Genomic DNA, 13,926 nt, shown 5'->3' with positions numbered 1-13,926 from the left:
CACAGAACTGGCTCTGACCATTGAATAACAATAAATGTGGATTAAAACTGTATGCTATGATATTCTATGATGGTGTATATTATGATGTATACTGTACTACAATCTACAAACAATATTTTAACTGTGACGTTTTTAAAGGTGATGGATCTCCTGTAAAGTACATTTCTGACTTTCTATTTGACCCCAACCTGTCATGTTTGGTAACACACTACTCTGCACACAAGTGTATGCAGAGTCTGAATCCACGGTCAGATGTTTTAATATTCTGCATGATAGTGTAATTAACAAAGAGGTTAAATTGATCAGGCCCATGGAGACAGCAGTTCAAAGTGGGTGGAACATTATGACTGGAAAAGACAACCCAGCCCCTTTTCCTAAGGGGGGGGGGGGGGGGGGTCTGCTGTGAGCCCCCAAAGCAGGACAAAGACTGTGGCAATCTTCTTCTCTTCTCTCTTGTCTTGGTGACCGTTTGTCTGAACACTACGTGCCTAGAGGAAACCCCCACTAGGCCCTGCCTGGAGTTGCAATCCTGCCCATGTTGGCCTGCAGCCGAGTCAGGCCTGCCGATGCTCTGACCCGCTATGGCTGTCGTCCTCATTCAACTGCAATCACCACGCAACCTTCTACAACCCTGTGAGATGCCACTCACAGGAGACGGTGGACTGACCGGGAAAGCCATGCTCCAGCCTGACAACTCCCTGCTCTGCTACTCTCTCTGCGGCCATGTCACCAGCCTGCCAACGACCTACTCCGAATCTCCTGCTCCTCTGATACCCGGCGAAAAGGTTGTATGAAACTTGTTGTATGAAGTTATGGCACACAACGAATGGGGATATGAATGTGTTGGTTCGTGCCTCTGGGCGGACATTCTGTCTCTCCTCAGTTCATCACTACAGCTTATCCATAAGCCACGGTTAGCCTACCCGGCCAAGATCTGTTTATTCTCTTTCTCCACATGATATCCTAAACTAAAGTTTACCTTATTTTACTAACACTTTAGCCTACTTCCGGTGGGCGTACTAAAATAGTTTTATTTTAATTTTATTTCCAAAATGATGTTTCTCACTTAATTCTAACTCAAAAGAGGATTTCGATGGGATCATCAGAGATATGATCATGCCTTTGATGACAGGCCTTGCCTGTCCGTAAACGCATTAATTGACACTTACTATGACCAAAAGTACCACTTAAACCTGGTTCATTCTATCCATGTTTTACATTTGTTTATTTTTAATAAATTGATGATTTTAATTAAGAAGTGGTTGTGTCCTATGTATCCTATGTTTATGGTCGATACAGTATTGGAATATTTATTGCAAGTCTGTCCCAAGAACTCATGTTACATTACAGTGACGTGAGCAATATAATTATTATATTGTAATATTTGAATAATCCAAAATTCATAAATTATGAATATGGATATTTGAAATATTACGTCCTGTTTAGCCCTTGCCCAATCCTAGGGTATGGTTGCGAAATACTACAGTGACGTATATGTCGATCAGTGTCGGGTGGATTAAAGGAAATGCCTCTATGTATATGTATATGTAATGTGTAAGTTGATTAGCGGTATACTGTGGTTACTTTGCGTATGCCCCGTTTGATGCGTATGTATCGTAGCAGCATAATGACATCAGGGTATAACTGGTATAACTAGCTCTCAATGATAACGTATAAAGATGTGGATTAAAGGACCCAATGCCAGGGTGTAATTGGTTTTCGATGGTGACGTAATGACGACATGTTTTAGTGTCGGGAGGATTAAAGGTATAAATGCCCCTATGTATACATGTGTGTAATCTGACACCACTGCCATATTTAATACAGTACCATTACAACGACTGTGATGTCATCAAGATAGTCCAATCAGTGTGCAGGCTGTGACACACGAAGAGTTCAATATATAAATGAACGTCAAACATGTCAACACTAAAAGTTTCTTCTCGCAGTAACACGGGAAGCGTAACATCAAGTACCATTTCAACCATCACCAATACTTTGAAGAGCAATCACAAAGACAACGTAGTCCTATTTCACGATGTCGGTGTTTGGACCAGTGGTGAAAATCCACCCCGTGGTTCTCGCCTCCATCGCCGATTCTTACGAACGGAGGAACGAGGGCGCGAGCCGCGTGATCGGGACCCTGCTGGGAACCGTCGACAAGCACGCCGTCAAGGTGACCGACTGCTTCGCCGTGCCTCACACCGAGACGGAGGAGGAGGTCGCCGTGGACATGGAGTTCGCCAAGAACATGTACGACCGCCACAAGAAGGTGTCGGCCGGCGAGGTCGTCGTCGGATGGTACGCGACGGGCTGCTGCTTCAACATCACGGACCACTCTTTGATGATCCACAAGTACTACTGCCGCGAGGCCGCCAATCCCGTTCACCTGATCGTGGACGCGGCGCTGCAGAGCGGCAGGATGAACAGCCGTGCCTACGTCAGTGCGCAGATGGGCGTGCCGGGCAAGACGGTCGGCATGATGTTCACGCCTCTGAGCGTCGAGTACATTTACTATAACAACGAGAGGATAGGCATGGACCTCCTGCAGAGGACGCGTATGACTCCCACCCGAACCACGGGTCTGACCGGTGACCCGTCCCAGGTGGCCTGCTCTGCGGCGAAGATACAGGACATGTTGGCCACCGTGCTGTCGTACATCGAGGACGTGCTGTCCGGGAAGGTCACGGCGGACTCCAGCGTGGGCCGTTTCCTGATGGACATGGTCGACAAGGTGCCCCTCGTCTCGGCGGAGGACTTTGGGACCATGCACAACTCCAACGTCAACGACCTGTCCATGGTGATGTACCTGTGCAACCTCGCACAGGCTCAAATCGCCCTGAACGAGAAGCTGGTGCTGCTCTGAGCGTCGGATTACGCACATTTTCTTTGCAGTGGTTAATATTTATTCATTATTGTACACTATTGTTGCTCTGAGACTAATAAAGGTGTTAAACGTCTAGTATAACTCGACACTAACGATGACAATTGCTGACAAATAGTCCTTCAAAGGAGAGAACGGCACTGACGCTGCTCCTGAATCCAGCAAGGCGAAGATAGGATGTTGGCACTAGTAAAATATTACTTTGGTAAAGTAAGGTACCGCTAGAGATGTGCATGCACTTGGTGGAGAGCATATCTCCACCAGCAACGACATGCGGCCAATATGGCCAAGTCATCTATGGTGCCAGACCAGTACAATGATGTCAGTCAGTCATCTCCAAATTTGGGCAAAGTTTCAGTCAAATCCGACTTCCTGACTTGCAGTATAAATTAAACAAGAAAATGGGGTATTAAACGGCATGGCTTCCATTGTTGATCTCAGACTTCTCGGTGGCCAGTCTACGTCGGTTGCCTATGTTTTAGTCATATCTCTTTATATTTGGGAAAGGATGCAGCCCGATCCAACCGCCATTCACTTCCATTAACACGTAATCAAAGAAATCAAGACAGAAAAGACCCACTTGTAGACAGATGGCTAGCCTATATAGTAAGTATAAAAATCACACCCATGTGAAGTGAGGGGTGCTCTTATCATCATACATCATCTCATTCTGGCCAATCACAATTTGCATCCTCACCTTTCCGTCTTCAAGTTTCTGCCCTCACTTTTATCTTCAATATACCTGTATATGTACTTTACTCATCCAATCAAATCATCGCTATGGGGTGATCAGCCAATCACACGCCAATGTTAGTGTTGGGGCTGGCGTCCCTCAGAAATCACACTTGTGTTAAGTGAGGGGCGCACTTACCATCATACATTATTTTTTTATTCAGCACAGTATAAAAATCACACCTGTGTGAAGTGAGGGGTGCTAATATATTAAAGTCTAACTCATGTTGATTAGGTAATGTAATGGTGATGTAAAACAAACGGTGCCAACACAAACATTAAACGCCATCAACAATAAAGAGACAATATGACATAATGAGTTACATTATGACGTAAATGTCCCCTTCATTGTCAATGTCCTACAGAACAAACATTGAACTAAAGACAAACATTAAACCTGTGTATAGGAGGGTCTAACGCCCCTCAACAACAATACAGTGAACAAAACATACAAATATTAGAAGGGTAAAGTGCTAAAAGTGCCCCTTTGGCAAAAAGCCCAAGGGGCTTTTACGAGGCCTCTACCATGTAAAACACAATGAAACATTGTACAAGAAATATAGAATATCCAGAATACAAATGAATGAATGACTTCATTTACAGTAAGTGTCATGCCACCTCATGGCCCATCCCTCATGGGATTATATGACACCTTTTCAAACAGTTACAATACTGTGTCTTTTTACACAGTAATGCTGACCATCTACTCATCATGAGTACAACTAAACAAAACAAAAATAAACAAAACAAAACAGCCCTTACTGGCTGTACATTGCTTTTTTCCTTATGTCCCAGGAGTTTTCTAGATAGTTTGCCAATTTAAAAATATATTTTTCAAATAATACATGATTGCACTATAAAAAACAAGAACAAAACAAAAAACGACAACAACATGATTAGAGAAAAGAAGAGATGATACAAATAATTACTGGTCAACAACTGGAATTACTTGGTACTGGTCCTAAACTTATGTTTGAAATAATTGAATGAAGTAGAATTAGATGAGATTGCTGTATAGGTGTTCCGTAGCTGGGCCCCCCAGTATCTGATTGTACTGTACTATTGTACTGTATTATCATACAGTACAATAGTACATCATCACATTCCATGCTCAGCCAATGAAAGCATCACATTCCGTGCTACAGAGTACAGACACACACCACAAAGCTGTGCATAGGAGGGGCGCTCCTCAAAAATACTTCAACCTTAACGCTAACTGTGACAATGACTGACAAGAGTCCTTCAAAGTGGAAAACAGCACAGATATGCTGCCTTTAGCCACATTTTGGCCTGCTGTCATTAGGAATTAGGCCTGATCTCCATAATACACAGTATGGGCATACTGTAAATGCTACAAGGACTGACGGATACAGAGATCTTATATGGGCATATCAGTCGGATCGGCGGTGCGACGTAGATGCGACGTAGGTCCTAGATTGTTAGTAACTAGGGTTAGTTATAAAAATCAGACCCGTCTGAAGTGAGTGGTACTGTACTGTACTGTACTGTACTGTACTGTACTGTACTGTACTGTACTGTACTGTACTGTACTGTACTGTACTGTACTGTACTGTACAAGCCCTCCTCCCTGGCCTGTGTGTTTTCTGTGTGTTAGGCTGTGCAGCAGTGACACTTGGTGGCGAACCAACGCAATACCGCTATTTTCGTGCTCGGACACAGGGACACAGGGACAGACCCTGCCACAAACATAGCTGTCTATAGGAGTGGTTGCACCACTCAAAAACACTGACTGGGTGAATGCTGGACGATATAACATGCCATGGTGATTGATTGATTGATTGATTGATTGATTGATTGATTGATTGAAGTATTTATTAACAGTTTGCAGAATTACAGTACATTTCAAACTCAATACAAAGACTGTTAACTGTGAGTGGACGACCCAATTAAGCATTACACTTGTTTACAAGAGGGTCCACCATGTTCAATTCATCACAAATTAAGGGAAGGGAACCTCCTGAAGGCCTTGGAGTATATAAAGAGATCTTCATCAAGGAGAAGAATGAATGGTAAGAGAGCCTTCAGGAAGGGGAGAATTGTTGTTAAACAAATGGAAGGACAGACTCCAAATGGAGAAAAGGATCTTCTGCTGTGCAGAGCAAAACGTCCCTGCCAAATGTGTGAACTCACTGGACCCAAACACTGCACCCACAAACATCGCTTTGAGAACAATAACAGAAAGCTGAAACGTGAGAGAGAATCAGTCATGCTCATCATTCAGATAAATTTGACTCCCGGATAGAAAATGGAAACGTGAGAGAGAATCGGTCATGCTCATCATTCAGATAAATTTGATTCCCGGCAACGGGTTCTGTGTGGAGAGTGTCTAACTGGACGTTGTTACTGGAGGTATAGAGTGGAGTGGACTGGTTTCTTTAGCTGTCACATGTCACAAAACAAAACTATTAACAGTCTTGGCATTACATAAAATCCATCCATCCATCCAGGATCCATCTGTGGGTCTGTCTGCCTTCTCACAAAACGCTGAACCCGATCAGTGACAAAATAATGTCTTGTGCACACTACTAGAAGGCCAAAGAAGTATGATTGTCAATGCATGTCAAAGATCAAGAATCATCACTCAAACGTCACTCACTCTTAGATGTCACCTCTGTCACTCACTCATGTGAAATGTTTTGCCCAAATTTGAAGTCATTATCATACAGTAAGTCATAATTGCAGTCAACTGGGACTGACATTGTAGACTGTACACATGAACAAACCGCTGACCTATTATAACAAATACTCAGTATCAATACAGAAACCTTGCTTTGTCTGAGAACAACAGAAAGGTGAAACATGTAAGAGACGTAACTGTCCGTTTATTTTGTGGCTATCTGATTTTTACATTAGATTGAACAAAATCGTAATGGGTCATATGCTCATATGTACAGTATATGTTACAGGTGGGGTAGAGTAGATGCAGAACTTTGTCAATGTAGCATCAAAATCCGTTTAACCAATATACATCAGCTATTTGGAAATAACCGATCTACAAGCCCACAACACATGCAACTAAATGTGAGCTTGTAGATCTGCTATTTTCAAAAAAATCTTGAACTATTGTGCAAAAAAGTGGACAATTTAACAACACAAATATCTCATGGGGGTCCCTGGCAAAGAATACTTTCAGATTGCCGTCCGTGGCCAAATACATACACATGAATATGAGGGTCCTTGACATGAACAGGTTTGAGAACAACTTGCCTAATGGACTATATGGTAGTTTCAATTGCATACGATACGGTTCTGTAGCTACATGAATTTTAAACTAGTCTATACTGTAGTGTAGATGATGGAGGTACTACTGTACAAGTATGGTGAATATTTAGCTCCTTAGTACAGTGGAGATGCATTGACAAAACAAAACAAAAACACTCCTCCCACTTTTACAACTGGAATGACGGTCTGCCAGCTAATGGACAGGGGAACAATAATTGTGCAATAATTGGAACCGAAGGGCTGTGGAGCAACTCCCTGTGTGGAGTTGCTCCTCCGTTTGTTTGCTTCACTCGTGAGTATCTGGACCACTGTGTACACAACACTCAACTGACATAATACAAATCTCATATTTCTCAACTAGAAAGTGCAAACAAAACAAAAACATACCATCTTGTGAGAGTTGAAAAGAGCTATACCACGAAGCCAGGCAGTTCTGCGAAAAATATCACACACAAGTTCGGCTTCAATTCACACTGTAATGAAGCTCATGGAAAGATCAAGCATCATGGATTGGCTTGAGCCGGAAATAATTGGTCTGACCTTGGCCTACCACATTCAAACCCTTCCGTGGGCAAAAGGACACCAAATAAATGTGGTGTGTGGCAATGGATCTCTTGACTAAACATAAACAATGGCATAACATGCACTGTGGCCTGCAATGCAGGTGAGAACAATGTATATCTTTCAAAAGTGTGTAAACACAAACATTGAAGACAAAAATGAGGAAGCAAATTGTGATTGGCCAGAATGAGATGAAGAGCACCCCTCACTTCACACGGGTGGGATTTTTTAAGAGAAGGAAATTAATATATGGGCTAGGGTTAAGATTCAGTCTACATCTGTGTGCACGCGTGTGTGCATGTGGCTGTGTGTGCGCACACGCACGAGTGTGACTGTGTGTGTACGCGCGCGTGTGTGCGTGTGTGTGCGTGTACACGTATACGTGTTTGTGTGTGAAAACTGCAAAACTGTGCATGCAATGCATATTGTAAGACCCACAATGGATTGCGTTGAGGCTACAGACTGAGGCTGACTGATCCAACTGTACAAACCTCACTTTTTCAGCAGGTATATGGATGACATTGATGTACGTATGATGATGATTAATTTTGTATAAAGCAGGTCTTTTCAGGACCTGAAAATTAAGAAGTGTTCAAATGGATCCAATGTAGTTAATATATTTACTCTTGTTAATACCTTCCATTGGTGCAATTTTTATAAAACCCACGGACAGACGTAAACATTTTCACTTTCACTTATTTCGCAAGAATAGCTGATCTACAAGCACACAACACAACACCAGAGCAAAGAACTAACTTCTCTCACATTCAATCAATAATTGATTGCTGCACACAGCACTGCACACTGATCACACCCACAATATATTAGTAAATTAGTACTATTTACACTACAAAAATAAAAGCGCAACATAACGTTGCAAATTGCAATATAGCCTATAACAAAGTAAAAGGCCTGGTTTGGCAACATGTCTACTACTACTAGTAGGCAACTACTACTACTACTAACTGTAGCCTATCTGTTCTTTTTTTTTTTTACTTTGTTTTTATTGAGGGTTTTACAGACACATAATCAAACAAACAGAAACAACAACAACAACATGGTACAAAGACAAATTTCACAACGATCACATAGACATAGAAATCAAAAACAAATAAAATAAAGACATGAAGTATAAATAAAACAAACGGATCATATAAATGCAGTTACATAATAAAGAAAATATAATTAGAACCTTGCTTTGGGAATGCTTTTTAACTTTTCCTTTCCATCATTCTACTATGTTTCACCTCTTGTCCATTTATATAACGACCACTTTTCCCATCTTTTTTCATAGAGGTCTACTCTTATTCTTATCTTGAATGTCAACTTTTCCATGTCTTCAATATTGTCCATGATGGCTCGCCATTGTTTATAGCCTGGTATGTCAGTCTTGAGCCAATTTTTTGTGATTGCTTTCTTTCCAGCAGCTAGAAGGATTTTGACCAGATATTGGTCTCTCGGATTCACAGATTCCTCAATAAGACCCAAGTACATTACAAGGCAAGAACAGGGAATGTCATATCCTATTACCTCACATATAGCTGTGTGGATTACCAACCAGAAAGGTTGTATTTTTGCACAATTCCAGAAAACATGTGTATGGTCAGGATTCATGTGGTTACACTCTCTCCAACATGGTTGTTGGCTCTTAAGCTGTTTGCTCTTAATTTGGGGAGTTATGAAATACCGTATTTGGTTTTTCCATGCAAATTCCCTCCACTCCTTTAATTGGGTTGTTGTCTGGTGTTTTTCCCACATATCTTCCCACATCTGTTCTGGAATGTCCTCACCCAACTCCTTTTCCCATTTATTTTTTACATATACTGTGGAAAACTTTTTGGAATCCATCAAACATGAGTACAAAACAGATATGGCTTTGGGTGTGACTCTACCATATGCCCGTTCCATGATTCGTATTATGGGGTGTATTTCTTCCGTCGGTCTTTTAATGTTTTTGTTATAATAGTCTCTCATCTGTAAATATCGGAAGAAGTCCTGATTAGTCAGGTCGTATGTACTTTTTATTTCTTCGAAGCTTTTCATTTCTCCTTTTTGAGTCAATAGGCATATGGCTGTCACACCCAAATCCCTCCATTGCTTAAACCTCGAATCAGACCTTCCTGGTTCAAACTTCTTATCATATGAAATCCATTTCAACATACCCAGTTCCTTTCCAACCTTCAATTGTTTCACTATAGAGTACCATGTAGTTAAAGTAAAAGATGTTACTGGGTCCAAGTCTAATTCACTCTTCACATTCGTTTGGATCCCTCGTTCTCCTACACTTGTATGAATCGGGATTGTAAACCCTTTTACCTCGATGTCCTTCCACTTAGCTATATACGGTAGACTGCACCAGTTAAGGAGTGGTCCCAGTTGTGCTGCATGGAAGTACTCCTTTAAGTTCGGAAGTGCCATTCCCCCTTTATTCTTTGGTATTTGTAACATACTATATCTTATTCTAGGTCGTTTTCCATCCCATATAAACCTTGATATAAGTTTATCCCATTTTGTGAATTGAGTCGGTGGTATAGGGATAGGTCTATCTGTTTTTACTTATTTTATTTTATGCATCCTAATGGTGTTGTACAATTGCTCTGCTTGAGGTTCTGTGTAAATCACATTGAATTGCCTTGTTTTTGGAATGTGCCATACAAATTAAAACTCCCTTGCCTATTATTACTACTACAACTATTGCTATGCTATAAATGCTAGTACTACTGCTACTAGACTTAGTATGCTACTACTAACATTGAACGCTAGGACAGAATACAATTCGTAACACCAGTTGTTCTCAGGACTCAAGGCTTTTTGGTTTCCATGGAAACATTAAGGCAAAGCTGATGTTAGCTCTGAATCTGATCAGATAGGCTACGGTTGCCATAGCAGTGCTATGACAACACTTTGCAACATCACCATGGTGATTTGATGGCCACATTACTGCAGTAGATGACCGAGCTGGAGAGATAGGACTAAATTATCAAATATCTTAAAATAATGTAAAAAAAAACCCCTCCATTTCGAGTGTGTGTGTGTGTGTGTGTGTGTGTGTGTGCGACTGTGCATGCGCGTGCATGCATGCGTGCACAGTTGGTAGGGAGCCAGTCAGTACATTTTACTTTGGTCTCAAGCCAAAACTCCTCAATTAGGGGGACACACACGCACGCACACACACACACACACACACACACACACCCACACACACACACACACACACACACACACACACACACACACACACACACACAGAGGGGGGAGGCGGAGAGCCACTCATCTTTTTTGCCCCCCCCTCCCCTCTCTCTGTCTGTCTGTCTGTCTCTCTATCTGTCTGTCTGTCTCCCTGAGGAGGAGGAGGAGGAGAGGAGAGGATTGGAGGGTGTGTTTGTGTTTGTGTCGGTGAGGAAGGGAAAGGGTTGATGTTGGGCGGGGTTGTAGCCAAGACTGATTACTATCTTCCTCTCCGTTCATCGCCCGGTCTGTAGAGAATCAGAGATAGAGGGTCAGAGAGAGAGACACAGAGAGAAAAGGACAGAAAGACACACACACAGAGAGAGAGAGAATAGGACAGAGAGACAGAGAAAGAAGTCTCCTCCGCCACAGCCATAGATAGACGATGGGAAAATCCTCTCCTCCTTCTCCTTCCCTCGGTTGAACAAAGACAAGCTGAAGCGACTCGTCTCGCGGTTTGTTGTTCGCTCGTTGCTCCGCCCGCCCGGCGGATCCCTTCCTCTGTTCGGGGTTGTTTGTTTGTTTGTTTGTTTGTTTCTCGTCTTTCCGACGCACGGATAACAACAGACACAGACAGACACATTATATAGGGAGATAGAGGTAGAAGACACGCGCACAGAGAGAGAGAGAGAGAGAGAGAGAGAGAGAGAGAGAGAAGGAGGGATGGCTCGGTAGAGGTTTGCAGGATGAGCGTCGCCCTGCAAGATCTGCGGAACAGCGTAAGTGAACACACACATGCACACGCACGCACGCTTGCGCGACACGCACGCGCGCGCGCGCACACACACACACACACACACACACACACACACACACACACACACACACACACACACACACACACAAATCCACAGTATGTATGCTATTTGTATCTGTCTGCCTGGGACAAGGTGTGATGCATCATGTAGGCTATGTCAATCATCACCATGAGATTAGCCATAATAATATGTCATATAGGCTATGTCAAATGTATTCTATTTATTTTATTTCATAATGATAGGTGATGTATTTCTGCCTGGCTGCCTACATTAGCAGCAGTGGCACAGCTGTGGTTCATCATCTGATTGTTAGGTTGGTTTGTTTTGTTTTATGCATACCAATGCTGTATGCACCATCTTATTTTTTTCTTGTATTAAGTAGCATAATTATACATGTTTAATATAGCGGCTAGCCTACTAAATAAATATATCTATGCTATGTAGGCCTACCATGGTTTTATAAACATGTTTATGTATACAATATATATGTTATTAACATCCACATTCTTGTATACCATCTATGCACCATATTATAAAAATAGATGTTCTTATAATTATACAAAGAATAATAAATTCACAATCTTAGTCATTATAAATATGTGTGTTCTAATCTAAGTATAAACCATCTCAGCCATTAAAACATATAGCCTATGTCCTTATCTAAGTAAATACACAATTTTAGTCATTATACACATATATTCTATACTACATATACACGTATAGCTAACCGTCTAAGTAATTAAAACCTATATGTTGTAGGCTAAGTATACTGTATAAACAATCCTCATTATAACCCTCAGTCACACAATGAATATATAAAGCGTCTAAAGACAGGGGCGAGGGACAGTGGACACGACAGCCAGTGCACAGCGGGTGTGACAGTCTGCAGATGCACACTAATACTTGTTCAATAGATAGATGACACACAACCTTATGACCTTCGCTTTGAGCCCCGAGCGTTTAGTTTAGTGGATTGTAAACTTCTGGAACTTTATTTTCACGCTAGAAGTAACTATGCCACTTTAGTCTTTACAAATCTATATGTTCTTGTATACGAAGTATTATAAACCAGTTATCTGTTTGGATAAAATACAAAGCTTTTCTCTCAATTGTTTACACACTAACGCTGCGACTTCAGATTCAATGACCACAATCTGTAACTCATCTACCAAATCCGGAAACAATTCTGCTTGAATACAAGCACGTTTCCTGCTTTATACTTTCCCCTTTCCTTTTTTTGAAGACACTATACACACAATTCTCTACAATCTTCATGGATAAAAGTCTCTTATTTTTGCATGGAACATACCGCACTGTCATTCAGAATTTCCTGCTAACCACAGTGACTCCTCATATGGACAAACACATGTTGCACAATAATTGTTCAATTAGCAATCAGAGCTTTTGTTGATGAGGTGCTGTGGCCAGACCAGACAGGATGCTGCTTAATCTTTACGGTGTGGACAGCCAGCCATCTTGAACAGGGTTGGTCGAAGCTAGGTGATCTGGCCTGAGTTAAACTAATCAGACTGAGATGGGCATCCGTCCACCTAATTGATACACATAGGATAAAGCTACAGACACACACACGTGTCGTGGACTATAAAACGGTCGCATCCAGTCATTCTACACATGAGAGAAGGGGTGGCACTTCCCATTGCAGTGCGTTGGCATGTCTTGTGAGTTCAAGTTAGCTGAACTTTGACATGGTTGGTATGTGTTGCAGGCCACTCCCCAACAGTCCCTGCCATTGTGCATGTGTGACTGTACCCAAATCTACACGCATGCACGCACACGCGCACGCACATACGCGCACGCGCGTGCGCACACACACACACACACACACACACACACACACACACACACAGTGACACACAGTGACACACACGCACGCGCGCACATACACACACACACACACACACACACACACACAGTGACACACACGCACGCGCACACACACACACACACACGCTCACACACGCTCTTTTTCGGATCTTGTTTCTGTTTTGTGACTACTATTGACTATATACTACCTGAGGCATGGCAAGCAGGTGCTGGTACAAAAAAAATATGAAACTTGCCTGTCCCCTATACTTTTGAGCTTGTTACAGTAGCGCTAAATATCCGGAGAGAGCAATGAAAAAACCACACCTTGCTCACCCCACCGCATAGTGCACTCCTTCCAGGTTTGAGCCTATTGGTTTGATGATCAGGGGCCCTTAAGAATGAAGCCGTATCTGTTTCTTTCTTTCTTTCTTTCTTTCTTTCTTTCTTTCTTTCTTTCTTTCTTTCTTTCTTTCTTTCTTTTTTACTGTATACACATTTTGTTTGATTATACTGTATTTGATACTTGAAGTTGACACATACATTCAGTTTGGTGGACTGCAATATGTCGAGGCAACAATACAAATATATTTTTGTATTTTAATATATATTATTTTAAACGCACCCGTGCGAACTGAGCGGTGGAACTATACTTGTATTGTTATAGTTACTGGGTGTTATAGTTACATAGTGACT

At 41.9% G+C, this 13,926-nt stretch overlaps 2 protein-coding genes across 3 annotated transcripts in view; both read left to right on the top strand.

Annotated features, from left to right (window-relative positions):
* Positions 1 to 2,038: 2,038 nt before the first annotated feature.
* On the top strand, positions 2,039 to 2,866 carry LOC310865008 (eukaryotic translation initiation factor 3 subunit F-like; the record flags this gene model as incomplete). The annotated part of the gene is made up of 1 exon (XM_083773939.1): positions 2,039 to 2,866. The coding sequence occupies one exon, from the start codon at positions 2,039 to 2,041 to the stop codon at positions 2,864 to 2,866; it is 828 nt and encodes a 275-aa protein (XP_083630065.1).
* An 8,028-nt stretch (positions 2,867 to 10,894) lies between these two features.
* Positions 10,895 to 13,926, top strand: part of LOC310864245 (endothelin-converting enzyme 2-like) — a 49,119-nt gene continuing 46,087 nt past the window's right edge. For both annotated transcript variants that reach the window (XM_083772862.1, XM_083772861.1), the window contains exon 1: positions 10,895 to 11,367. In XM_083772862.1, coding sequence (XP_083628988.1) covers positions 11,335 to 11,367 — 33 coding nt within the window. In that variant the 5' untranslated portion in view covers positions 10,895 to 11,334. The remainder of the gene's footprint in view (positions 11,368 to 13,926) is intronic.

The sequence above is a fragment of the Protomyctophum parallelum genome (assembly GCF_964188405.1).
Source record: "Protomyctophum parallelum genome assembly, chromosome: 9".
NCBI lineage: Eukaryota > Metazoa > Chordata > Actinopteri > Myctophiformes > Myctophidae > Protomyctophum > Protomyctophum parallelum.
The sequence above is the reverse complement of the archived record's forward strand: the minus strand, read 5'-3'. Positions and strand labels throughout refer to the sequence as shown.